General features: G+C 43.2%; 1 protein-coding gene across 1 annotated transcript in view; it reads left to right on the plus strand.

Annotated features, from left to right (window-relative positions):
- LOC101968186 (heparan sulfate glucosamine 3-O-sulfotransferase 3B1) overlaps positions 1-24,807 on the plus strand; it is a 41,171-nt gene extending 16,364 nt beyond the window's left edge. The window contains exon 2 of the mRNA XM_005338857.5: positions 21,344-24,807. Within this exon, the coding sequence (XP_005338914.2) occupies positions 21,344-21,962 (619 nt within the window). The 3' untranslated portion in view covers positions 21,963-24,807. The remainder of the gene's footprint in view (positions 1-21,343) is intronic.
- Positions 24,808-26,086: the final 1,279 nt, after the last annotated feature.

The raw sequence follows: 26,086 nt of genomic DNA on the forward strand, positions 1-26,086 counted from the left end.
AGCCTGGGAATCCTGGGTGGGGGGCTGTTGATGAGCTGGCCCATCTGTCTCCTCTGAGAGAATGTTCAATCATTCACAGTTATTTTTAGGGTTTTGTTTTTTTTTTCCATTTGCAGCTGGAATCAGAAGTACAGAACAGGCTCTTGACTATTTTGTGTTCTGTGAGAAGAACATTTGCAAGGGAACAGATGTGCCAGCTTCCTCGAGACTTAAGCTTTCATTTGTTTTTGAGGACTTTGAGCAAAGTCACCTCATCTTACCCAGATGTTGTCTTTTTTGGGTGGTGTGGGCAAGAACATGTCACCTAGCATGATCTTTGTAGTTGATCATGAACTTCATCAGCTTCCCAATGTGGCAGGTGGATGGTGGGGCCCGGAAACACAGGGTGTATGTGTTGTGTGTATGTGGGGGGCTCCTAGCAGACAGCAGTGGGATCTGGCTGTAGGTAGAGAGGATTCCTGTGATCGCACCCTTCAAAATCAACTGGGTTAGGAGCTTACATTGACCTCACGCAACTCACCATTAACACGTGACCTTCATAAAGAATTTTCTAGCTGCTGCTTACCAGTTATATTCTGATTTGGATTTAGTGCTTGTATGTCTCTTAATTATAAAATCCTTTGGCTTTTCTTCACCCAGGGAAGTCTGTTGAGGGGACAGGTGCTATGTGTGGTATTAGAGGAAGGAATAATTAAAGATATCAAGGTGGCGGAAGACCTAAACTGGGAGGGCTTCAGAGGAGGTGACTCCAGAGTGTGATGCTAATGGATGAAAAGGAGTTCATGAGCAAACCAAGTGAGGAAGCTCTCCCTTGGCAAGGTCTTTATGCAAGTGATAAGGAGGTTCCATGAGAAAAGTGCGGTAGATGCAAGGAAGGACCCCAGAGAGAAGTGAAAATGTGTGGGGCTAAGGGAGCAGGAAGGTGACTGAGATCTGTTGTGAGGAAGCCTTAATTAACATCATGACTTCAAAGAGTAACTAGTATAAGTTATCCCGCACTTTCTTAGTCCTTCCAATATTTTCACTTGGAAATGGGAATTACAAGACTCTGTTGAATCATATTCAGTGGGAATTGCTTTTGCTGGTGATCCGAAAAGATGCCACTCAGAATAAAAAGCCAACACTGGAAATCCTTTTTGCATGGGTTGTAGGATCCAGGTCCTCATAGCCGGTTGCTATTTGCTTGTCTGGATGTAGCCTTTCATTAAGAGAAAGCCAGTAATTAGAAATTCCATTTCTCTGGTGCTTTGGACCTACAACAAGAAACAGCTCCCATGGACGCTCAGTTCTCTGAGGCACTAAAGAGGGCTCTGCTTGCTAGAGCCAAAATGCCCAAGCTGGTAATTACTAGGTGGCTTTGCAGGCACACACCTGTTCTGAATGTGCAATTAGTGTCTGCTGCCCTTCTTACTGAGCTTGTGGCTCTGCATCTATATGCACAGGGTGGAAGGGGATGGAGGCACATTTATTCTCTCTCTATATCCCGCAACTCCTTTTCTAAAATATGAACATTTCTTATTCTATGTATTTTTATCAAAGCCAGATTTCTGATCACTGCACCTCCTTAAGAAGCCACCTCTTGATTTTAACAGGAATAACTTCAGTTTACTGAGCTCTTATCTGACCACTAAAGTAAGAAAGTGTCACCCCTGACATTGTTGATTGTTCAGAAGAGAGATTGCAAAGGAGGGAGGGCTCAGGGGATAGAGTTGGGAGAGCTTTTGGGGGCAGAGTTTTTTCCCAGAATGGCTGGCTCATCAGACACTTTCCACTCCACATTCCTGGTTTATAGCTAGGCTAATTTAATTTCCAGCTGAGAGGCCACTCCCCATATGATGGTAATCTCAGATAGTTAATGAGCTAGAAGAGAAGACAGCCTATTGGATTGATTCTTGCTCCTCGGCTCAGTGGTTTCGCAGGCTAATTTATTAGCCTGTTTGTTCCATGGTTTGAGAGGCTTGGTCAGCCTGGCACGGCGTCCTGGGTCTCCGTTTTCTAAAGATGGATTGAGCTGTGACTCCTGGCCACTGAGAGCATTTAGAACGAGCTCTTTTCCTTACACCCTGGTTTGTTTAAAGGGAAGGAGGAGAGCAGAGTGGATAAGGCCAGGCCCACTTATCTGCAGGATACCTGGAAAGCCCATTGTGAAATTCCAGTTCTTGCCTTTATTCCAGCTGCATCTGTATGACCAGCAGAATCTTCTGGGTGAGCTGCATTGAGCAATTCTGGCTTGCAAGACTGTGACCAGGATTGGGGGGCAAGGGTGGTTTTCCTTCTGTAGAACACCGACACACTTGAAGAATCCAAAAGCTGAACCCCACACTACAGAGTAGGAATTGGGCCAGAGGAGTGAGGGCTAGGTCTGGGGAAGACTGATCACTGCACCTCCTTAAGAAGGTCTCAAAATAAAAATTAAAAAGGACTGCGGTATAGATATTACAGTATTATGTATATCTACAAAGTGCTGCTTATTTCATTATCGTTTATGGCCCCACATAATTAATTTAAAAAAACACGTTAATTTAAAACCAAACCATTTCATTTCTGATTGTGAAGAAGGAAAGCTCTTTAGAAAGGAGGGGGTTGATCATGGGTGGGTCGGAGGTGGGATGATCAGTCTCCTTGAACATTTTGATCTTATAGAACTGTATAGATTTTTAATAAACATGAGATTCAAAGTGTAACATTGTGGAGTCTGGTTTCCTGCTTTGCCATTTGAGTTGGGGGCCACTCAGCCTACTTGCTCTCAGACTCATTATTCCCACATGTAAAACAGAGGAGAGCACCCCGTGAGAAGCCCGCTGTCCAGCCCCTTGTCACAGATAAAGTGCTCAACAGGTCTTAGAGGCAATATAGTCATGGCCCAGGCAGAACAAGGAGCCTGGGAACCATATTCTAATAAAAATAGAAGCCTATTTATTCTTTATCAAAGACAGACAAATTTTTACGTGGCATGAACTTCAAAAGTTGTGACATTGAACTTCGAGTGTCTGTGACTTTATAAAACCATGTGGACCCATTTTTGCACCAGGTCATCATTTCAATTTTTAATAAAATATAAAGGCAGAGCCAAATATAGGTGGTTCAGGCAAAGCATTTGGATGGTGAGCAAATCTTAGGGAGCCCACATGAATACACCCCATATGAATACACTCTAGATAAGCCAGAACATGTTCATCCTACCCATTTATTGACCCCTGGCACACATCATGTCGAGGAGGCTTTTGACCAGTGGCATAGCTGACCAGTGAGTGGCCAGTAGCCAGTGGATAACTGATAGACTGCATCAGGAGATCTTAACCTGGGCCCATGGGTGGGCCTGGGGTCTGTCAATACCTGACATTGAGAACTGAGCTCCATGTTTGCTGCATACAGAAATTTTGCTGCAAAAGATCCATTTCTTTTCTCAGATTCTCTTTAGCTCCAAAGAGCTAAAGTTTCTTCTCCAAAGGTCACCGATCCTTGGGATTTGCATACCCTTTTTGCAGCCAGACAGGAGAACATTTCTCTTGCGATATGTAGCAAGCCCCATTTCTGAACAATGGGATGAACCGTCTATCTTCACAGAAAGGACTAGCCTAGGAAAAGCTCTTGGAATTCCAGCTTCCTGGAGATTTTACATGGGTGCACAAAGGTGTAGACCAGAGTCAGGGCGTCTTAGCATAGTTGACTCCAGGCTTCAGTCTGTGAAGGTGGAGCCCTGACTGCCTCCAGTGACAAGTGACTGTGTGTGCATCTAGCAAACTCTGGAAAACATCGCCCTTGGAGATGTTTGAGCTTGATTAGTTTCCAGCGCGTGCTAATGGGGCCATAGAGAGCACATCTCTTATTGGCTCCTTTAGGTAGTGTTTGCTTATGGGCTTAGTGCCCTGCGCTCCCAGCCCAGGGATGTGGAAGTGGATTTATCTGGGAAAGTAGCAGCTTAAAGGTCTTTATTTGGCTTTGTCAGCGAATAGAGAACACCACTGAGCATTTCAGAGAGAGGCAGCCATTGATCTCAGAGCCCTGGCTCTGGCTGACCTCCAGAGACTAACTCACCCCAAGCCAAACGGATCCATCTGCACAGAGCTGGCCTTCCAGGGAATATGTTCTAGCCCAGAATCCGGGGTGATCCTACCTTTCCCTCATTTTCTATCTATGTCAATAAATGAACCCAAGAACCCAAATCTTCCATCGTTTATAGCATATCTTGAGAGGACATATAAATTCTGCCAATGTCCCCCCATGCCAAAAACTTCTTGGAAAGCTGCTACTTGCGTGGACAAATTCGGAATACCTGGGTGCCACACCCTGCATTAGTCTTGCCAATAGGAGATGTGCTGTCTATGACCCCATTAGTACATTTGCTTACTTAAAAAGGCAGAGTGCTACTTGTCCCCACTGATTTCCCCATTATCTAGCTGTTACTAGTTTTTGTTTTCTTCTTTCAAAGAAAAAATTTTTTAATGAGCTATCCTTTTCTTTGTTACCCGTACACCCCCATTTAGAGCTACATAATTTCATTTATTTTTATCTACCTTACTGGAAAAGTACATAAGGTGTTTTTTTTTTTAATAAAGGATAACAACCACATAAAGTATGAGAATAAAAGAAATTCAGTAGTAGGGATATACAATGGAGACAAAAGCAGCTCAAAAAACGGTGCTTACCATCTGCAGCTTCCTAGAAGTCTTTACAAAGGTAGACCTCCATGAGAGGAATCATAATAATGAGGTGTTTGCTCAAATCAAGTGTGACTTTTTTTTTTTTAAACTAGGGATTGAATCCAAGGGTGCTTTGCCACTGAGCTACATCCCCAGCCCTTTTTACTTTTTATTTTGAGACAAGGTCTTGCCAAGGTTTTCACTAAATTGCAGAGACTGGCCTCAAACTTGCGATCCTACTGCCTCAGCCTTCTGAGTAGCTGGAATTACAAGTGTGTACCATGGCACCCGCTCAGCAATGTGTCTGTTCTTGACATTAAGATGGGAGAATGGATACTGACACAGAAAGAGCCCCTACAAGAAGCACACAGTTAATTTAGTTTTTTTTTAAGAGACAATTTTTCTAAAAGAAAAAAAAAAGTTGAAATTATAATTCTTATCCACATATACATTGATGGTGTTAAGAATTTTATTTCACTTATTTCTTAATGAAGGAACCACGCAAATGTTACCAGTAGTTCAAAGAAAAAAATCCAAGGAATTTATACATTTACTTGGAATAAGGAATGTTGACATATATTTGCAAGTAAATGAGAAAGGGTCTTTTTCAAGGAGTGAGATATGGAAAGGGAAGTCTATAGAACCTGGGCCAGAAATAATTTATTCATAAGTTTATGGTTATGACTTATATATACTCTGGGGTATAGCTCAGAGGTAGAGTCCTTAACTACCTAAGCACATTCTAAGTCCTGGGTTCAATCCCCAGCACCCCCAGAAAGGGGAAAGAGTTATATTATATTGCTACATTATTATCTATAACTTATAGCTTTGCAAAATATCTCAAAGGTAATAAAGGGCAGGAGTCAAGACAACCTGAAGGTCATGCTCTTAACAACGTACAGCTTTTCTTTCCACCACAGACACCCATTAATCTATTTTATTTTATTATTCCAAATTTCTATTTTCTTCTATCAGTCTTCAGCAGGCTCATGGAATTTATAATCAGCTAAAAGCCCAAATCTATTTAAGACATGCTGCTGTTAAGCACTGTCCCCCACCCCCATCCCAAGCCAACATTTTCATGCTGCTCACCTCTTATGTTTTATGTGGCTTCCTGTCACCTCTCAGGTCAAACGCAGATTCTGCCTGTGTGTGTTTATTCATTCCTTGAGCAATCATTTATTTTTGCCACAGTGCAATTAAGGCACAGTCCAGTCGTCAGACCCCTTGAGAACAGTGGATAGATAGATGATTCAGGTAGGGGTGTGTGTGTGTGTGTGTGTGTGTGTGTGTGTGTGTGTGTGTGTTTTCAGGGAGGATGTTGGGAGGGTGCTGGTTATAAGAAGGGGACAAGGACTTCAGAGAAATTCATTAGAAATAATATTATCCATGGGTGACAAGAAACAGCATAACCCATTAGAAAAATAGCAGGTTCCTGCCCCCAACTAGGATGAGGCAGAGATGCAAGGGACAGTTGAAAATGAAGCCATGGAGAACTTAGAATTCTCTTGGAGAAAGGCCATGGACCTGGTGAGAGTTTGAAGGTCATTTTCAACATCAAGATACTGTGATGGTCTCGAGATTTGTGGGAAAGATGTGTGGGTCAGTGGGTGGAGGGATGGACAGGGTGGATGAAGTCTTTATAACCTTATTTCCCAACATTTCTCAGATAAATAAATATTCTTCAGTCCAGGCTAAGTGGGCTCAATTGCTATCTCACTGAGTATGTTTTGTCCATGCTCCTGAATTGATTCCTCCAGCACCCACGAGGAGCATGAGGTTTAAATCCCAGGCTGCTCTCCCCTCTCTGCGACCTAGGAGACACATGGTGTATCTCTACCTGACGTCACTGGCTGGGATGCAAATTAATTTTAATCATAACTGATTTTAATAATAATTAAAGCAAAAGAATAATTAATAGACACCTGCTCATTAGAGCCACTTTCTCATTAAAATTAACTTGTAATCACAAGAAGGTGTGGTTTTATTACTGACCACCAGAGGTAGGGCATCCAAAGTTCTGTGGGAACACAGTTTGATTTGCACACGGTTTGCTTCTATCTCACATGTAAAATAAGGAATTCTGATTTTTAAAAAATTTTTCCTTTTGAGACAGGGTCTCATTAAATTGCCAAGGTTGGCCTCAAACTTGTGATTCTCCTACTCGAGTCTTCTGAGGTGCCAGGATTACAGGCCTGAGCCTGGCTAGGAACTCTGATCTTATAGCTCGCTTGTTCTTTGGTGCTACTTATTAGCATTCAAGTTCCAGACCTTTTTATGTTGATGGCCTCTTAATATAATTGTGTCACTTAATGTAATGAGGATGGTGATATATAAATGTATCATCACTGAGACCATCACCAGTTTCAAACCTGGATCACATGGTGATTTATAATTCCAGGTTGCCCCCAATTCCCTTTGCACATACGCCTCGTGACTGCCTGTCGTTAGCTTTCCGCGTAGCTAGTTGATTCCTTTTCATTCATTTTTCATTTGTCTCTTCAACAAATATCTTCAAGTGCTTCGTCTGCCTGGAGTCTTGCTATTTTCTTGTATTTTTATTTTGAAGGTAGAAGTCTTCAAAATTCACAGTCAAGCTGGGCCCAGTGGCACATACCTGTAATCCCAGCAACTCAGGAAGCTGAGGCAGGAGGATGGCAAATTTGAGGCTAGCCTGGGCAACTTAGTGACTCCGTCTCAATATTCAACATAAAAAGGGCTGGGGGTGTAGCTCAGTGGGTCACCCCTGGGTTTAACCCCCAGTATGAAAAAATAAAATGAAATTCACAAAATAATATTAAGCAAAACATGGAAGGCTTGATAAAATCCAATCAAACATTTTATTCTTAGAAAGAGTCGTTGGTCTTGAAGATAGTTACTGGGTTAGTGTTTCACTGAGGCTAATGCAGGATAAAAGGCTAATCTCACTTGTAATTCTTAGCAGCTCCCTCAGTAACCATTTAGTTATTTGATCTCCTTGGTGATTACAGTTTTGTTCCCTTGGAGTTGGGGGTGGGGGACCAGGTCGGGGGGTGCTTTGTCTAAGACACAGAAGTGTTGCTAGAAATTGTATTTGAAGACTCATCAGTCAGGCAACATCACCTACCAAAAAGAATGTCACAAATAATGAGGGGACCCATTCGAATCATTCAGAATATTTGTGAAAATATTCTGCCTCCAACACTTCCCCTCCGTTGTATCTTTGGATATGAAATAAACAGGCAAGTTGGCCTGTCTGTAGTAATCCATTGAAAATTTATGGAGCTTTTGGAATAAATGGTTAACTATGACAATGGAAAGATAAGAATTTGAGAATGCAGGACATTTTCTCCCAGTGAAGGTTGACTCTGGGAAGCTTCCAAACTTTGTAAGCTGAGACTTTCAAAAATGGCAGAATTTCATGGATGGGTCTTCAGTTAGGGTGTCATCGAGCCATGCCACTTAACGTTCCTGAGATCACTCTTAACCAGCTTCAAGCAGAGACCCACCAACTGGGAAGAAGTAAGTACTAATGAAGAATGCAAGATAAGAAATAGCAGTGTTTTATCAGCAGTGTCTCCAAGTGTTACACCCTCTTGATTGTTCTCTCTGGTTAGAAAGTACTTCTTCTCTCAAATGTTCTTGGGCTATTGAAAGCCTGTGATAAGGAGAGTTTATTTGTATTCATTTCCCTTCATTTTAGTTTAACTCAAGCTTACAGTCTTAAGTTTTTTTTTTTTTTTATTGACCTAATTTACCTTATACTGTTTTCAGTTGATTACCATAAAATGGGGTTCTGTTTGTTGAGCAGAAGGGAAGCAGAGAGTGAATGAAGCCATTATCTTGGCCTTAAGTCCAGTGCTAACTGGAATTCCACACACCCCCTGCCCTGCCCCCAGGAGGTAGAGAGAGTAACTGAGAGTATTTGTCCTGTGAGTCTCCTACAAGGAGCCTCAGATATGAAACTGAGGTTGTTTCAGCCAACCACATCTCCACCGTGTTAAAAGAAAAGTAGATTGTGTATGTGTATGTGTTTTACATATGTATTTGGTTATAGTTGGACATTTAATGTGGTGCAGAGGATCGAACCCAGGGCCTCACAGCCCAGCCCTCTACCGCTGAGCCCCAGCCCCAGCCCCAATCCCAGTCCTAGTCCCAGATCACATGTGTTTTAAACACAGTGTCATTTCTCAGTTTTCTTTGGCTTGAATCGTCTTCAGTAATGCCAAACTAAGAAGGGAAGTTCAGTTTTCTTTAGTTTCCAAAATTCTTGGGGGGACTAAATAGGAGGGGCAGGCAGGGGAGACACAAAATGAGAGTCTTCATAGCACAAAGGAAGACTTGCGGGGGAAATGAGAACCCTTTCAAATATGTGTTTTTATAGGAGCCTTTGAATTTACAAACCCATTTGGTTTCTCTTTTTCTTTACCAGTATTTCCTTCACCTAGGGCCATGTGCGAAGGGAGAAATCAAGAGGGGATGTTAGTGAGATTCATTGCACGTTACCTTTGGGCAGAGTTTTGCTGGTTTTTTGAGCTCATTAACCTACAGACTGCATTAAATCCTAAAAAACAAAACAACAACAACAACAAAAAAGCAGGGCATGGGTAGGGAGTAGCAATGTAAAATGTTTCCATTTTACAGATGAGGAAAAATGGCACAGAGACATTAGACAACCTGCTAATTGTCTGAAAGCCTCACAGCCCCCCTTTTTTTTTCTTGTTAATGACCAGGCTGCTGTAACAAGTAGGTGCCTCATTTGGGGGTACACTTGACATTGACCTCCACTTGAATTGCACCTCTTGGAGATCTATGCCTATGCGCCTGAAGTACATTTTGTACCAAGTATGTGTGGATGTTCTAATGACTCCCTGCCAACCTGTGCCAGTTTACTTACTATTTGCATAGGAGGAGGTGGAATGAGGGTAGGGTAGGAAGATGCTGACTCTAATGATCACCTCACAAAATTTTAGGCCTTTTAAAACCAATCCATTAGCTTTTTTGGGGGGCGGGGGAGGGATGCTAGAGATTGAACCTAGAGGTGCTTTTCCATTAAGCTACATCCCCAGCGCTTTTTATTTTTTTATTTTATAGCAAAGTATCACTAAGTCGCTTAGAGCCTTGCTAAATTACTGAGGCTATCCTCGAATTTGGCAATCCTTCTGCCTCAGCCTCCTGAACCATTGGGATTACAGGCCTGTGCCACCGTGCTGAGCCTCAATCCATTAATTTTTATACGCAGAGGAATGAGCCCAAAGCTTGGAGTGCCTTGTCCAATGTCTCAGCTTCTTGTCTACCTGCAGCAGGGCAGGAAGGAATCCAGAGGTTTCGGTCCCCTAGAGCTCAGTCCCCTGGTCCAGTTCTACATGGAGGTGGGGTGCAGATGGGTAGTGATTCTCATCCATGGACTGAGAAGGCCTGTCTCTAAAGCTCTGGGGTGAGGGCCTGTTTACAGACATCTACTCCCATTCCCAAGAGCAGGCAGCTCTGTCTGCGGATGAAGTTGGAGCTGGGAAAGGGTACATCCAGGGGCATGTGAAAAACAGGAGCAAGAGGAGCGCATTTCAAACACAAACTCATCAGAGACAGGTGTGTGCGGTGCCTGGGACCAGATACCTTCCCACCTGCCTTCTCTCTGTGCACTCACTTCTGCCCCCTGCACCCACACCATTGGCAAGGCTGATATTACTTTCTAGAAAGTCTGCTTCCCAGAACATTTTTTTTCTTTCTTTGCAATGATTTTTTTTTTTTAAGTTTCTTGTTCTTTTTTTTTTTTCTTTTTTCCAGGAAACAGGACTCAGATCCCTCAGATTTCACAGGACTTGTCCCTCCCGGCCCACAGTGAGGCCCAATAAACACCAGCAATACCCGAGAGGGCTCCTACACAAAAGGCTATTAGCTTTTAATTGAAACCTGCCCCCCTGTCCCCCCACCCCGCCCCAACCCCTTCCCGGAACAGGAACTCGGGGGGCCTTTGTGAAGCAGGGCCTTATAACCGAGGAGGATTCTGCCCAAATGAAAGGGGTCTCGAGCTGACCCAGGGCCCTGAGATGCTCTTTTGCGCCCCACCCCCTTCATGGCATACAAAGGCTTTTCATTTTCTGAGCAGTATTGAAATTGGAGGACAATGGAGGCCAAATCCTTGCGGTGGGGGTTGGGAGCTGGGGGTGGACAAAGGAGAGCCGATTTGGAAGAGGAGGAGGGCTTGGGGAGTCCATCCTTTGTTGTGTTTCTCTTTCCAACCCATTACCTTAAAAAAAAAAAAAAAAAAAAGGGAGGGGGGAAGGATAGCAAAAATTGGTCCATAAACTTTTGTAGGGCATCTTGACATCACTTCCGGGCAGCCCCCAGGATCCAGGCAGCTTGAGAACTGAAAATTGAGAACCACTATTTACAGTTTTAGTTGAGATTATTTGAAACTCTCCCAAAGGAGTGCTTTGATATGCAAACATCTCTCCCAAATGGAGATAATTATTTATGGAGATGTGGCCCTTTGAAGGGGGAAGCTTGGAGCTGGAGCTGGTGGACTTTGAGGCTTCCAAGGAAAGGAAGCAGGGCCCAGATAAAGAGAGGCTGGATTGATAGCATCTTCCTCCCCACCAAACTGAGCCCCCTGGGAAGAAAAGCTGCTTTAAAGAAGAAACCTCCGCGAGTTAAGGCTTACAGTTCAGGTTACACCTCTCTGCTGTCATTGTCCCCACAACTGTATTAAGTTTCCACGAAAATCTCCTTTTCTCATCCCTGGCTGGGTGTCTTATCTTTCTGTAGGAGAAGAAAAGAAAAAAGGGGAGACTTCAATAGAATTAATTTCCTCCTTCTGACTTCTGAGGTCCCCTGTGATGTGTATTGTCACGAGGCGGAAAGGTACCTGGGAGTTTGGGGTGGTGAATACTTTTAGTGTTGGTTGATAGATTGATCTTCAGAGATCATAATAAATGTTAGCACATGCGTATTGATATAGAAGATCCTGTGATTAGGACTGTAATGACTTAGGATCCTACTCTTTCTCTTCTTCTTGATTTTAGCACTTTGGCCTAGAGAACTAAATGCCCTTCCCCCAAACCTGCCAGCGGCTGTCACCTCTCAGACTTGTCTGACAGCTTTCAAGCTTGCTTCTGGGAAGCAGTGTCCCCTCCCTTCCTCTTACCCCAAATTGATCTCAACTATACAGCAGCCTTCTCTGTTCTTTCAAGTTGACCAAGTGAGTAGGTTTCCTGGGCCTCTCTGTGATGGGGGGGATGGAGGTCACTGGTCCAGAGAATGCTAAGCTTGATGTAAAGCCCCCAGCTTCTGTTCCATCAGTTTCTGGGTCCTTAGTTTCCCTTACCGGGTGCATTTCTTTCACCAGGGAACAGATAGAGCAGTAGCTGAGACCCGCTTGCCTTGGAGAAGAAGCTAGGTGAGGGGCCTAGGCAGCTTAGATTCAGCACAAGGTCTCTGGTAACCTAGTTGGAAAATTCACGGGCCTGATTAGAATTTGGTCAGGGAGAGAAACTTTGCCAGATGTCAGTGTTTTCTTTTCTTCTTCTTGTTAATTGAATTTACTTTTAAAAGCAATTTTAGGTTCATGGCAAAGGTGAGCAGAAGGTGTAGGGATCTCTCTATATATATCTCCAGCCCCACCCCAGGCAGAACCTCTCCATCATCAACACCCCGCCCCACCCCCCCACCCCCAGTGGGATTTTTTGTGACAACCTGTGAATGTACATGGCACATTATCATGACCCAGAATCTGCAGTTTACATTCAGGTTCACTGTTGGTATTGTACATCCTTGGGTTTGGACAAAGGTGTGATGACAGATGTCCGTCATTATAGTATTCTAAGGAGAAGTTCATGGCCCTTAATTATCTGTTCCACCTATTGACCCCCCTCCCCATCCCCAGTGTTTTTGAATTTGGCTGCTGATGTGGGTTTATCAGGCACTCAGAAATGATACTATTTGTTTTACCTTTTTAAAGGCAGTACCCTCATTTACTAGATTGACTTAGGACTGCAGATACTAGGAACCAGTTTTTTTTTCGTAGGAAGGGGCTTGGAACACAACTTTCCTAGAAACCTCAGTTCTGTTTATGAGAATTTCTCTTAGTCACGTTTTTGGTTTTATGAATTGACAGTGGGCTGGGTGTGGACTTCTTGGAAAAACTAAAGTTGATGGGATATCATCATTTCTTGGCCTGGGCCCTTGGCATTCTTATCAGAACGGTTTATCTGAAGGGGGAGAACCACTTCAGCCTCCATGCAAGGCTAACTTTACAGATGAAAAAGATGAGACGGAGAAATTTGGAATGGTGGTCAAGGGGACATGCCAATAAGAAGCTAAGATCCTCACAAAAAATAACTAGTCTCTTAAAAAAATCAACAGTAAATGTATCTGTTAAATCAAAATTTCTAAGTCCCTGTTGACCATTTTCTCATTTCAAGAATATTTTCCCCAGAATAGTATCAAAACAAGGAATTGGATAGCCTCAGCCCTTCATTAGTTAGGTTTTTGTTGGAAGGGGAAGCACAAGGGAGTTTTAGGGTCTGGTTGAACTGTTGTATATTGCAGTGATCGTCACATAATGATGTGCATTTGTCAAAATCCTTAGACACCAAGAATAACCTTTACTATGTGTAAGTTAAAATGTTAAAGTTTTAAAAAGAAGGGGGGAAAAACTTTGTTGCAATTCCAAAATTATGGGATATTTCTGCAACTAAGTTGGGAAATCTTTCTCCTAATTTTTAAAATTTCATTTTGCGACATATGGGTTTCCAAGACTCATCTGTTATCTCAATAGATGCTGAAAAAGCATTCAATAAAATACAGACCCTCTTCAGGTTCGAAACACTAGAAAAACTAGGAATCATGTAGGATCATATCTCCCAATGGAAGAGCAAAAAGGAGGGGGCTGAACAGTCCCCTTTCCTTTCCCAATTCCTCTCACTTGGGTTGGAAGACTGGACCAACCCCATTTCAAAGTGGGTGTGCATCCTCTTCTCCCTGAAGTTCATTAACTTACATCATCTGTTTTGCGTAAATGTCTGGGCATCTGTTTGACTGTAGTGAGTTAGGTTACGCCCATTTCAATAATCTCCCCTTTTATTGTTGTGTAATTGACCAGTTCAAACAATAAGTTCAATTGCTGGGCTCTAGGAGTAGGGGTGTCACCCCAGGAAAGGAAGAAGCAAAGAAAGAAAAATCAGGGCAGCATTTGGAACTAGAAAATATCAGAATCAGAGGACTCTTTAGAACGTCTCTGATTCATTCTTATTCCCCTTCTTCCTTAAGGCTTAAGGTTTGTTTTTAATCGTCTGCTCTTAGCTGCAGCACGGAGGAGCCATACCAAGACCTGGTGAACTCTGTGTTTCTGAAAAGCCTTAGACAAGCATTCCCAGGAAAACAGACCTAGCTTCTGGGCTGATTTCTCCAGTCCTGAGAGAGAGGGCCCAGACCAGTTTCTCTCTGACTGGAGGCTGGAATTTTAATCCTCAAATATGATTAAACCACTCTCCTTACCCTCCCTGCCTCAAGATTATAATCATTTTTTTAACATTAAATCTTAGTTTCATAATTTTTAAATTTTTTTTTTAGTTGTAGGTGGACATAACTTTATTTATTTATTTGTTTATATGTGCTGCTGAGGATGGAACCCAGTGCCTCACATGTGCTAGGCAAGCGCTCTACCACTGAGCCACAGCCCAGCCCAATCATGAGATGGTTTTTTTTGTTTTTGTTTTTGTTTTTTTTTCCTTCCCCTTTCTGGGTGTTGGGGATTGAACTCAGAGCCTTATATGAACTAGGCAGGCAAGCACTGTACCACTGAGCTACACCCCCCCCCCCCAGCCCTTAAGGGATTTAAAAAAAAAATTTGTTTTAAGCTGTAAATGGACACAATACCTTTCTTTCATTTATTCTTATGTGGTGCTGAGGATCGAACCCAGTGCCTTGCATGGCTAGGCAAGCACTCTACCACTGAACTACAACCCCAGCCCCTGGAATTTTTTTTTTTAAGAGAATTTAATTTAATTTTAATCCACAAGCTTTGACAAAGGCATAAATGAGATAATCTAATAATAGCATTACTCCTCACCTGTTTTTCATTGTTCTGCTTCGGATGATGTGGTCTAACTTTTGGTGATGAAAGGATAAGATGCAACTCTTAGGATTTCTTTATCGCATGAGTAGACATGGGCTTATCCTGCTTCTAGTTTCTTTGTCTTTTTTTTTTTTTTTCTTTTGGCAGGACTAGGGCTTAAACACAGGGCCACTTTGCTAAGGAGCTACATCCCCACCCTTTTTATTTTATCTCGAGACGCTTGCTAAATTGCCCGTGCTGGTCTTGAATGTATGATCCTCCTGCCTCAGCCTCCTAAATTGCTGGGATTATAGATACGCACCACTGTGCACCCAATCATTTTGTTTTTCTGGTACCCCGATTGTGCTTGATAACCAACTGAGGTAAGCTTGTGTGCTTGTGCATCTGTATGTGTGTTTTAGAGGCAAAAAAACATCCTTTTATTCTCTTTCTGTCAAACCTGATTGTGTATTATGTTCTTGTGTCTGCAGTTTGTAGACCATAGGGCTTATGCTCTCATTTCTTTGTGATCTACTATTAGATGAGAGTGTGATTCTTCTCCAGCTTTAGTTCTGGGCCTTCGACTCAAAAAAGAATTCCTAGATTAACTAAACAAGTTTTAGTTGTGTTCACAGTTTGGCCTCTATAATGCCTTCTGTGACCCACACAGTGTCTCCACTGACATAGGTACAAATATCAGTGGAATAAATGCCCAACCAGCAGATTCCAGGCCTGTAGACTAATGCTTTCTAGTCTTGGCAGCACATTAGAATCATAAAAGATTCTGGTGTTGGGCCTCACTCACTGAGGGCCTGATTCATTGTGCCTGGGGTGGGGCCCAGGCCTCTACTTGTTGGAAGCACCTTAGGTGGTTTTAATATGCAAGCAGAGTTGAGACCTTCTGTCCTAGACTGTGCACATGGCTTTCTTATAAGCATCATCAAACCGATTGAAAGCCTGAAGGGCTCCCTCCAGACTCACCTGGCTGAGGATCCTGCCATAGGGTTTCCTGGAGGTTCACTGTGCTTGTCTTTCCTAGGCCTTGATAGTCTGCCTCACCCTTTAGGTTCAATGGAAGAAGGGCATCTTTTCTGCATTCAGTGGTGGGCACGCATCTGCATAGTGTCTCCTAGGCTGTCCTAGGGGACTCTTCTCATGGTCTGTGAGCCATGTGTCCTCCTTAGTCTAGGACTGGAGATGCTGTCGTTCCCCATGAGCCAGTGGTATGTGACAGGTTTCTGTCCTTGCAAAGAGGCATCCCTTCTTACCCCCCCTGTGGCAAAGAGGTGATTTTCCAGGCCCCATAAAATGCAGTTAACAGTGGGACTTTGTGAACCCAAGAGGTTTATTGTTTTGAAATATGATTCATATTTGAACAATTGAGATCAGCAGTGATCTGGTTAGCACTGAAATAGCTACTATTAAGATCCTAATCTATGAATGAGAGAAAAAAAAAAGATACTGGTGTCTATTTAAAGAAAGAATAGGTGTGTAGGTCTACGTGCTCTTGGTCATACTGGGAAGAAAATAAAGAGGGCTGAGAGGGAGACTGTCCTGATGGATGGATGGAGCTGCATTGGAGAGCTGACTCCAAGTCCCAGCTCTTTGACTTGGAGGCTCCAAAACAGTCACCCACCAACTATGCTCTAGCCTTAGTTCCCTCATTAGCCAGTTGGGGATTAGTACGTACCTCAAAGGTTTTTTTGGCAAAGGATTAAATCAGATAATGCATGTGAAAGTCTCTTTGCAAGCTCCAGAGTACTCTATAATTATTAGCTGTGACTATTCCTTTGAGAAACTGGCTTTTTAAAAATGAGCAGCTCAATTAACCTTCATGGTGTGCTCTTCCCACAGGCCAGCCTAGGGCTGGAGCAGCTGCTGGGGTTGTGGGGTGGGCAAAAGCAGGCCTGCCTGGGAGCCTTCACCACATCCTCCACTACATCTCATGTGTCAGCCACATCCTCATCCTTTCCCCTCTGAGCCACCGTTGAACTTGGTGAGGTCACTAAGCACGAGGACAAGGAAGTATGACCAGAGAAGGGGAAGAGGAGACAGTGGGGTCAGGAAGCAATGGAGAGGACTTTGCTCTGGGGTTTGCTGGTGTCTGTGGGGTGGGGGATGGGGAGAGAAGAGCAGTTCAAGCAGAAAATCGGTAACTGCTTATAACTTCTTGAAGGTTCTGTGCCAGGAGCTTCTCGGGTCATGCCGTGTTCCCGACTTGGTGTGACATAGAGTCTCTCCTTGACCAAACTTTCATCAGACTACCGAAACTTCTTCTAGGCCCATCTGTGCATTTCCTTGTAAAATCCAGTTTCAGCAAAGAACCCTGCTAAATTCTTTTATCAAGAACGCTCCGCCCCCACCCCCATCTGATCTCCTCGATATCTGATTGGCTCTTTGTCCTCCACTGTCCCCCAGGTGGTGTCTGATTACCCTGGCCTGTCTCCTTACCCTGGATGTTTCCTCCTAGTTATTTGCTGAATGCTGATCCCCAACCCCACTCCTTGATCCTGCATTCCTACTCAGTGCCCATGCTGCATTTGAAATGGAGCCCCATTTCTCTCCCTGCACTACCAGGTTCCATTGTAGGACCCCATTGCTGGGCTCTGTGGCTGTGATATTTTATTCTTATCAAGATGGACCTGAATAAAGTCTTCCTTGCTGGTGATTTAAGTCGTGCCATCAAGTAATTTTTTTTTTCTTTAACAGAAGGATCCCTAGGGATGTGCTGGGGAGATGTTGGGCTCCATCTGATCCCAGTACCCACTACAGATGAGCCCTTGGAAGCCTGTGGCGAGGGCACAGGAGTCATTTGGTGATGGAGAAACCAGTTGTGTATCTTATTTCTCAACTGCTGCTTGTTGGCCTCCAGGCACACGGAGGGGAGAGCAGTCCCAGAGCCCCCAAGTCCTGAGGCTGCATGAGTATTTTCTGACACATGTCGACACATTCCAGACCACGGTGGAGGGAGGGGTCCTCTAGAGATGATATTCCCGAATAGTCTGGGGACCAGCTGGCATGCTAGCCCAGTAGATCTGCCCACAGCTCAGGGAGTCTTATTTATGGCTAATCTCCTATTTCCTTTTTACTAGTCCTATACTGGTCTCTTATTCACAAAAGTTGCGCCATTTTGTTTGGTTATACCAGATCCTTCTGGAGGAATGTTAAGGCAATGCAGGCAGAGAGGTTCAGAGATGATTGTAGACTCAAGGCAGGCTGAGAACAGGTGCTAGTATTCCTGTGTCTGGCTTATCTGGGGAACCAAACCTCCCTGTTGGCTCCTCTGTGGGGGCAGAACCAATGAGAGACTGGTCCCCTCTGGGCAGTTCTTGCTTCCTTACAGCCTTGCCAGAATGCTGTTAGCAGGACACGTTGACCACAATTTCCTAGCACTGTCAATCTACCAGGCTGGGTACCGAGGTTAACTTCTCTAGTCCTCTCCAAAACCCTAGAAAAGGGACGCCATCCTTGGTCTCACTGTCCAGATGACAAAACTGTGATAATAAGTGACCCATCCAAGGATCACAGGCCTCAGTAAATGGTGGTACCAAGAGCCGCAACTGGAAGCCAGACTGCAGAATCCATAAGGTCAGACAGATCTACCCTTCCACAATCGCCCTGGGGAATTTGGGGGGGATTGGATTTCTCTCAAAGCAAGGGGATAACATTTTAATTCTGAATATCAACCTCTCATAGACCCTCCAATTGGAGACGGCTTAGCACAGGGAAGAAACCTGGCCTTTATCTGGATTGAGCTGCTTTATAGACACATGCAAAAGAAGTTGAGAGAAGGGACTCTTTAATCCTTGATCACATTAGCCTGATGACACTGCTTCATTAATCTAAGTGGCTAATAGGCAAAGTGGGTCAATCCAGCTTTAATATCCACCAGACATGGCCACAGAGCTGCGGCGACAGGCTCCCTTAAGGGCAAAGTGCTCTTCCCCTGAACTCTTTCTTGGCAGTGTTCTGGAAGTGGGGACTCACCCTCTCCAGGGAACTGCCCTTTCTGGCTCATGTGATAAACAGTTTATACCATCATTCTTATCAATGTGCTCAAACTATATCTCAGTGGTTAGGATGGCTTAAAGCCAGAAGTTTAGAATGTTCTATTGATAAGTAAATATTTGGTAAAAAAAAAATATGTGGAAATTGTGTGGGTTCTTTTTTCTTTTTTCACTCCAGGGCCCAGGTGTGACAATCAATCATAAGTCTCTGTCCCATAGCTAAAAGATGATTTTAGTCTGATCGCTTAACACTGAACCACATCTCCAGTTCTTTTTAATATTTTATTTAGATATAGGGTCATGCTGAGTTACTCAGTGCCTTGCTAAGTTGCTGAGGCTGGCTTTGAACTCACAATCCTCTTGCCTCAGCCATCCTGAGTCACTGGGATTGCAGGTGTGCACCACTGTGCCCAGCTTGTGACCAATATTTAATACCCAGTTAATTATTGCACTTAATTTTTTTTGGTACACTTATTTTTTTATATGGACACATCAGCGCACACACATTGATGTTTAATTTTGGCTCTACCACCTCCATAAACAGGGTATTGAGCAACTTAATGATAATAACAGTACTGGCATCTGATATTTAACAAGCAGATACCAGACATGGTAATGTATGTCAGATATATTTTAAGCATATTATGATTATTATTATTTAAATTTTATTAAACTCCCATGCAATAGGTGTTGTTATCTCCATCTTCACCAGTGAGGAAAAAGAGGCCCAGAAAAGTTTAATCATTCAAGGTTACACAGCTTTCAGTGGCAGAGCCAAGATTTGAACCTGACAGTCTGACTTCCAAGCCCACATTCTTTAACTGTAAAGCTAAACCACTCCAGCTCTGCAATCCTCATTTACTTTTCTTAACAACTGGATGAGATAGACAGAATTATTCCCATTTTGCATAATAGGATACCAGTGCTTAGAGAGATTAAATAACTTGTCTCCTGATCACATAGCTAATAAGTGTAGGAGACAGAGGGATTCAAACCCCAGCCCACTTATAAGGATGTACCCTTTTTTTTTTTTTTAAGAATTTAACCTTTATTTATTTGTTGTTGTTTATTTGTTTTTATGTGATACTGAGGATTGAATCCAGGGCCCCACCTGACCACGGCAGGCACTCTACCACTGAGCCACAACCCCAGCCCTGACGTACTCTTAATCATTTATATTTCCAAATAGGACTTTCCAATAACCCAGATCACTTAACTATTCATTTTTCAGCATATATTTAGTAGACAACTGTTGTCATTCTAAGAACCATGTTAGAAGGTAGGGAAATAACAGAGGAGGGGACCAGATATGCATACAGCCTCCACCTTCGTGGAGCTTTTGAAGGCAAACATCTGGATGTCTCTTGTCAGAGGAGGACATCTTACCCAGTGTTCTTTCTCTCTCTCTATCTTCCTGTGGGTAAGAATATATCTTTTGATAGAGACACACTGGCACATACACACATATGTGTCCCGCCTTCTGAGGTATAGCAGAAACTTATGACACAGGATATGTGTCATCCTTCTCCCCATCCCAGGGTTTCTTTCCTAGTTCCTTTCTCCAATTCTCCCACCATATCCTTGCTCACCTTGAGCCTCTTCCTCCAGATTTACTTGAAAATATTCTACAAAAAGAATAGCAACGTCCACAGACTCCTAAATTCTACATTCAGGACTCAAGTCTATCCATGGTTTCACAGAAACCATGGTATAAGACTCGTAATAGCATTTCTGTAACAACAAAAATGTTGCAAACCATTATTTTTTAAGATCAGCTATATTCATGTACCTTTGGACTTACTGTCTTATAACCAAGGCCTGACACCAGTGATTTGTGCAATCAGTGTAATTGTGACTTGATGCCACAAAACTGCTTTATGGGCCAAATCCCATGGCCTATGTCTCTGAACTGTTCCTTTACAGGTTGTATCAGTATTGTTTCCTGCTCGAGTTTGCTGTGATAGATATCTTCCACTTTTTTTTTTTTCTTAAAGTGTTTTTGGAAGTTTCCAGACTTGTGCCTAGGGGATTTTCTCATAGGTATTTGTATCAGTTTACACTTTCCTGATTTCAACTGATTTTTTTTTTTGGTTGTTGTTGTTGTTGCTTTGCTGTTTTTCAGAGCAAAGGTATTTGTCCCCAGGCCATGGGTACAAACTGGCCTGATCCAGGGACCTTTGCTTTCTAAAAAAACCTATGGAACATTTGCCTGGGCTTGGTGATTGTGTTTTGTTGGGAACTCAAGGGTAAGGAAATTTCTGAGACCCAGGTGCTACTTTTTAGGAAAGGCACATCCAGAGGCCAAGGGCTTTTTTTTGTTTGTTTGTTTTGACATCAACTCTTTGGGGGCAATCTGAAACCTGGGTACCCTGAAAAATAAAGAACAGGTGACACCCTTAGAGGGATCTTAGAGAAAAACATATCTTTCATGAGAATGTCTTCCCATTTCAGGCAGAGAGTATGTGGCTTTCAAACTTCCCACAGGGCGTTGATGGACCTTTAGCTCTAAATGTTGCTTGCAGTTTGCATTTTTATGTCTCTGCCATCACCCTCTTTAATAAGAGATGGCCAGGATTGGAAGCCTTGATGTTGAGAGGTGGGGCTCAAGAGGGGTGCGCCACCTTCTGATCCTAGATTGCTCTGTTTGCTTTCCTCAGGGACCTGATGCCCAGGACCCTGGACGGGCAGATCACCATGGAGAAGACGCCCAGCTACTTTGTCACGCGGGAGGCGCCCGCGCGCATCTCCGCCATGTCCAAGGACACCAAGCTCATCGTGGTGGTGCGCGACCCCGTGACCAGGGCCATCTCGGACTACACGCAGACGCTCTCCAAGCGGCCCGACATCCCCACCTTCGAGAGCTTGACGTTCAAAAACAGGAGCACGGGCCTCATCGACACGTCGTGGAGCGCCATCCAGATCGGCATCTACGCCAAGCACCTGGAGCACTGGCTGCGCCACTTCCCCATCGGCCAGATGCTCTTCGTGAGCGGCGAGCGGCTCATCAGCGACCCGGCCGGCGAGCTGGGCCGCGTGCAGGACTTCCTGGGCCTCAAGCGCATCATCACCGACAAGCACTTCTACTTCAACAAGACCAAGGGCTTCCCCTGCCTCAAGAAGGCCGAGGGCAGCAGCAAACCCCACTGCCTGGGCAAGACCAAGGGCAGGACCCACCCCGAGATCGCCCAGGAGGTGGTGCAGAGGCTGCGCGAGTTCTACCGGCCCTTCAACTTGAAGTTCTACCAGATGACCGGGCACGACTTCGGCTGGGATTGAAGGGACCCGGGCGGTGTCATTTAACCATGTGGCTTATATATTGAGAGAGAGAGAGATTATATGTATGTAAAATGTACAGAAATCTATTTTATAATAATTTATTTTTAATTCATAAGCAATTAATTCACTAAGCTGCCTAGCCACACTCTTTTTTAGAGAGTTAGCTTCATGATCTGTTAACATTCCAAAGTGTTTAACTCTGAGATTTTGTTCGAGTCCTCACAATTGATGGTGCTTCCATTTTTTTTTTCCTCCCCCTTCCTCTCCCCATTATATTTAAAAAGAAAGAAAAGCACAACTTGAGATTTTTGTTGTTACGGGTATCCAGCCTTCAATGGCTGTCCCCTGGTGTCTTGGGTTTCACGGTCCAGCTTCTGCGACTCATCCTGCCCGGTGTACCTCCTAGGAGCGCTGAGTTGCCTCCATTCTGAAGGTCAGACCTCACCTAGCGGCTTCCCTCGTTGATGTGGTTTTATTCCCAAGGATTCCAAAGCACCGCACTAGGGTGCCTCCCCACCTCCACTCAGCACATGGGGGAATCGCCACGCTGTATAGGGACATCACATCCTTTTAGAGTCTGAATGACAGGGACCATTCACTTTAACTTTCGATGTTGAAGGCTGGCCCTGTGTCCCCTTCTGCCCCATTCCTTGGTCCATTTACCACCTTGAAGTGTATGCACATGCTAGCCCTTCTTTCCCAGGTCACATGTAGTGACATGCTTGGGTGCTGCTTTAAAAATAAAGATGGTCTCTTCTAATCTGCATGAGAGTGCCCATGCTCCTTTCTCCAGGCAGATAGTTCTGCTGCGACACACCAAAGAATCCCATAGGCTTTTGAAGACACTGGCACAAACCCAGGGCCTGGGTGTCAAGACCCATGAAGGTCAAGTGTATCCCTCACCATCACCCAAGGTGTGGCAAGGTACAGAACTGTCCAGTGTTGGATCATAGGTTCAAAGCCTCAACAGGGCAAAAAGATTCCAAAATGATAGGCAACCTGGCAGAGAAAGGAAATCCCTAGCACTGCAGCTTGATATCTCTTTGGAATCCTTAGCTCATCCCAGTATGACAACATGGTCTGAAGACGATGACCAAACTGCAAGAATCCAGAGTGTCTTTTGTAAGGACATGTTGGGAAAGCTGGCTCCAAGTTGCCTGTGGATTCTTGAGCCTGACACTTGTTCAGCCATCCCATGTTTTAGCCAGGTCTTGGCAGAAGGGTTGGGACATTGTTACTATGGTGTAAAAGGCTTTCTCTATAACTCTGTGTTGGCACAGTGGTTGGGGGATCCTTTGTTATGACTAGCCAGTGGGTAACCATAGAGCAATATCACATAACAACATATGTAGTTCCTCCTCAATTTCCTAAATCCAGAGTCCTTCTACCACAAAGGAATGGTTGTTACACTTACATCAAGGAATATGTAAGAAGACACTCACATTGGCAAAATGGTCTGATATTTACAAAGGATTTCTTTGTATATTTTATGGGATAACCTGCCAGATCCAAGTCAGAAAAGCTGTAGGAGAAGACAAAGGAATTCATCTTTGGAAACCAACCAGAGATGTCCCTGGGCTTTAAGTGATATCTTGATCATCTGGTTTTGTATTTGTCTACGAATTTTAGCCCAACTATAGCCTGCATTTAGGACGACCCCAGAATCATAGCATAATTCTCCACTCTTGCTGTTTGAGTGTGGAAAAACACCTGCGTCAGGGTGCTAATTGGTTGTGCATTTTTCTGTTTGGAAGGCTCATTTGAAATCAAAGTGAGAACACTTCTTTTCAGTTACAGCATAACCTCTCTTGACCTTGAAGGCAGTATGCAAGTCCTTCACCTAGTCTTGTTCCATCGGCCTTCCGGACACTCTTATGGTCTGACATGACTCACCATGGAGATTGCAGAAAAGTTCAGAGAAAGGTATGCCACAAAACTGTACCACAATATGTATGAATTTTTCCTTTCCCTTCGGGTTCCTGCCCTCTTTCCAAACAGGACGATTTTTAATTGAGTTGTTTATCCCCTGCTTTCAAATAAGAATGAAACAGGAAGTTTTCAGATAGGAGGGTCATTTAGTCATGAACACTGAAGTGGGTCAAAATTCTATTCTGGGTCAAGTCCTTGAATCCAAACAGATGTCGATAATTAGTACTGATGGAGCAGGGCAAGTTTTTTTCTATGTGAGACAAATAAATCAAATGTCATATGCATCTCTTCCTAGGACTCTGATAGCTTGTAGTTCCTGGCTGATCCGGATGCAGCTTCTGCCCCCAGTTTACACCACATCACTTGATAGTTACTATAGGACCCGCCTGTCTTCTTAGGGAAGTTAGGCAACTCGGAAAATTAAGCCTTGGGTTTCTTCCTGTTCTGGCCATCTGCAAGGCCACCAAGCTTAACGTTTTAGCTGCTAGAAGAAAAAAATACCATTTCATGTTTAGGCAATTTGTCCCAACATATGTTTGGTTTTCTTCCAATTTACAGGAAAAGCTCTGGTATTCATCCAAGTATTTTATTTCTCTCAGTTTTGTTTCTTTTCTCACTAAGAAAAAAAATTAAAAAGGTTAACAAGAAATTGGAGATTTTTAAAAATTATTTCTACCTTTCCAATGTTTTCTTTGAGGCGTTGTGTACAGTAGTCTGTTAACTTAAAAGGTGGTACCTGGCAAGATATTTTAGGTATAGGGATTATGGAATAAAATTTTAATTGGATAACAGAAGAGCAGAAATTGTCTTTTTCCTGGGATTCTTTGGGGGAGTCATTTTGAGTGACATATAAATTTTAGACCTTTGGAAAACACAGTTGCAGGTCCTAGCAGGATATTCTCATAAGAAAGGAAAATGGAAGGTTCTAATAAACTAGAATGATTTTAGTAAGTATCTGAAATGCTGATTCAGAAGTCCATGTCATTTCCCTTCTGTTTTTCAGGAAGAATGGTTAATAAAACTTAAAGGTGTGGTTAGATTTTTTTTTCAGTTTTGTAACATTAATTTATGACTGAGTTACATTCAGCCCAGTAATCTAAAAAAATACTGAGCAAATCCTAGCAGTATGTCTTCTATAACCTGGATGTTAGAATAGCCAATATGTACAAAAAAAATTAAATCAAGTATTTTGTCCTATGTATAACACAAATTAATTTTACACAGAGAAAGATGTTTCTAGGAAAATGAAATTCTGGTAATTCATACTATTTCTTTGTATGAACAAATAAAATATATTTTACCAACTTTGGGTACTTTTATGTTTTATAATGGGTTGAAGATGGAAAAGGTATAATATTTTATTCAATAACTGATCACACGTGCATGCATACACATACACACACACAAAGTAATTCTTAGGCAGGTTGATTTTTTTTGAGATTATAAAGGGCTCAATTCAATAGCCAATTAATCTACAAGTACTTGGGATGATATTTTTTTCTTTCCATTTTTTTCTTTTCTTCTTCTTCTTTTTTTTTTTTTTTTTGCAAATGGCTCTGAACATAAAATAGGGTTAGAGGAGTCCTAAACCCTGGAGGAGCTTAAACCTAGCTCCCTACCCCCTAAGTAGTATCTATTACATGGGATTCCAAGAAGACTAAAGCGACTGTGTGTCAAGTTTTTCAGAGCCACATGTTCAAGCCAAGATGGTTGCATGTAGGCAGCCACATGTCACACAACAGGTGTGATATGAGCAAGCACCCAAGGCTGGATGGCACTGTATAATAGCATCTGCAGTGTTCTTCTGTTGTATGGAGATCCTCTGTGAGATCGAGACAGAAAGGGACTGGACAAGACAATCTGTTATCTTGAGTTGGTCTCTAACAACCTTCTGTTTTCTTTTGATACATCACCTATACACCTGTATGATTATTATTGATTACTTTAAATGTTTGCTTCACTTTTTTTTTTTTTTTGGTACCAGGGATTGAAGCCAGGAGCACTTAACCACTGAGTCACATCCCCAGCCCTTTATATTTTTTATTTTGAGACAAGGGTCTCACTAAGTTGCTTAGAGCCTCACTAAGTTGCTGAGGCTAGCTTTGAACTCACAATCCTCCTGCCTCAGCCTCTTGAGCCGCTGGGATTGCAGGTGTGTGCCATCATGCCCAGCTCTGCTTTATTCTTATTTGACT

This window comes from Ictidomys tridecemlineatus, chromosome 3, assembly GCF_052094955.1.
Source record: "Ictidomys tridecemlineatus isolate mIctTri1 chromosome 3, mIctTri1.hap1, whole genome shotgun sequence".
Taxonomy (NCBI): domain Eukaryota; kingdom Metazoa; phylum Chordata; class Mammalia; order Rodentia; family Sciuridae; genus Ictidomys; species Ictidomys tridecemlineatus.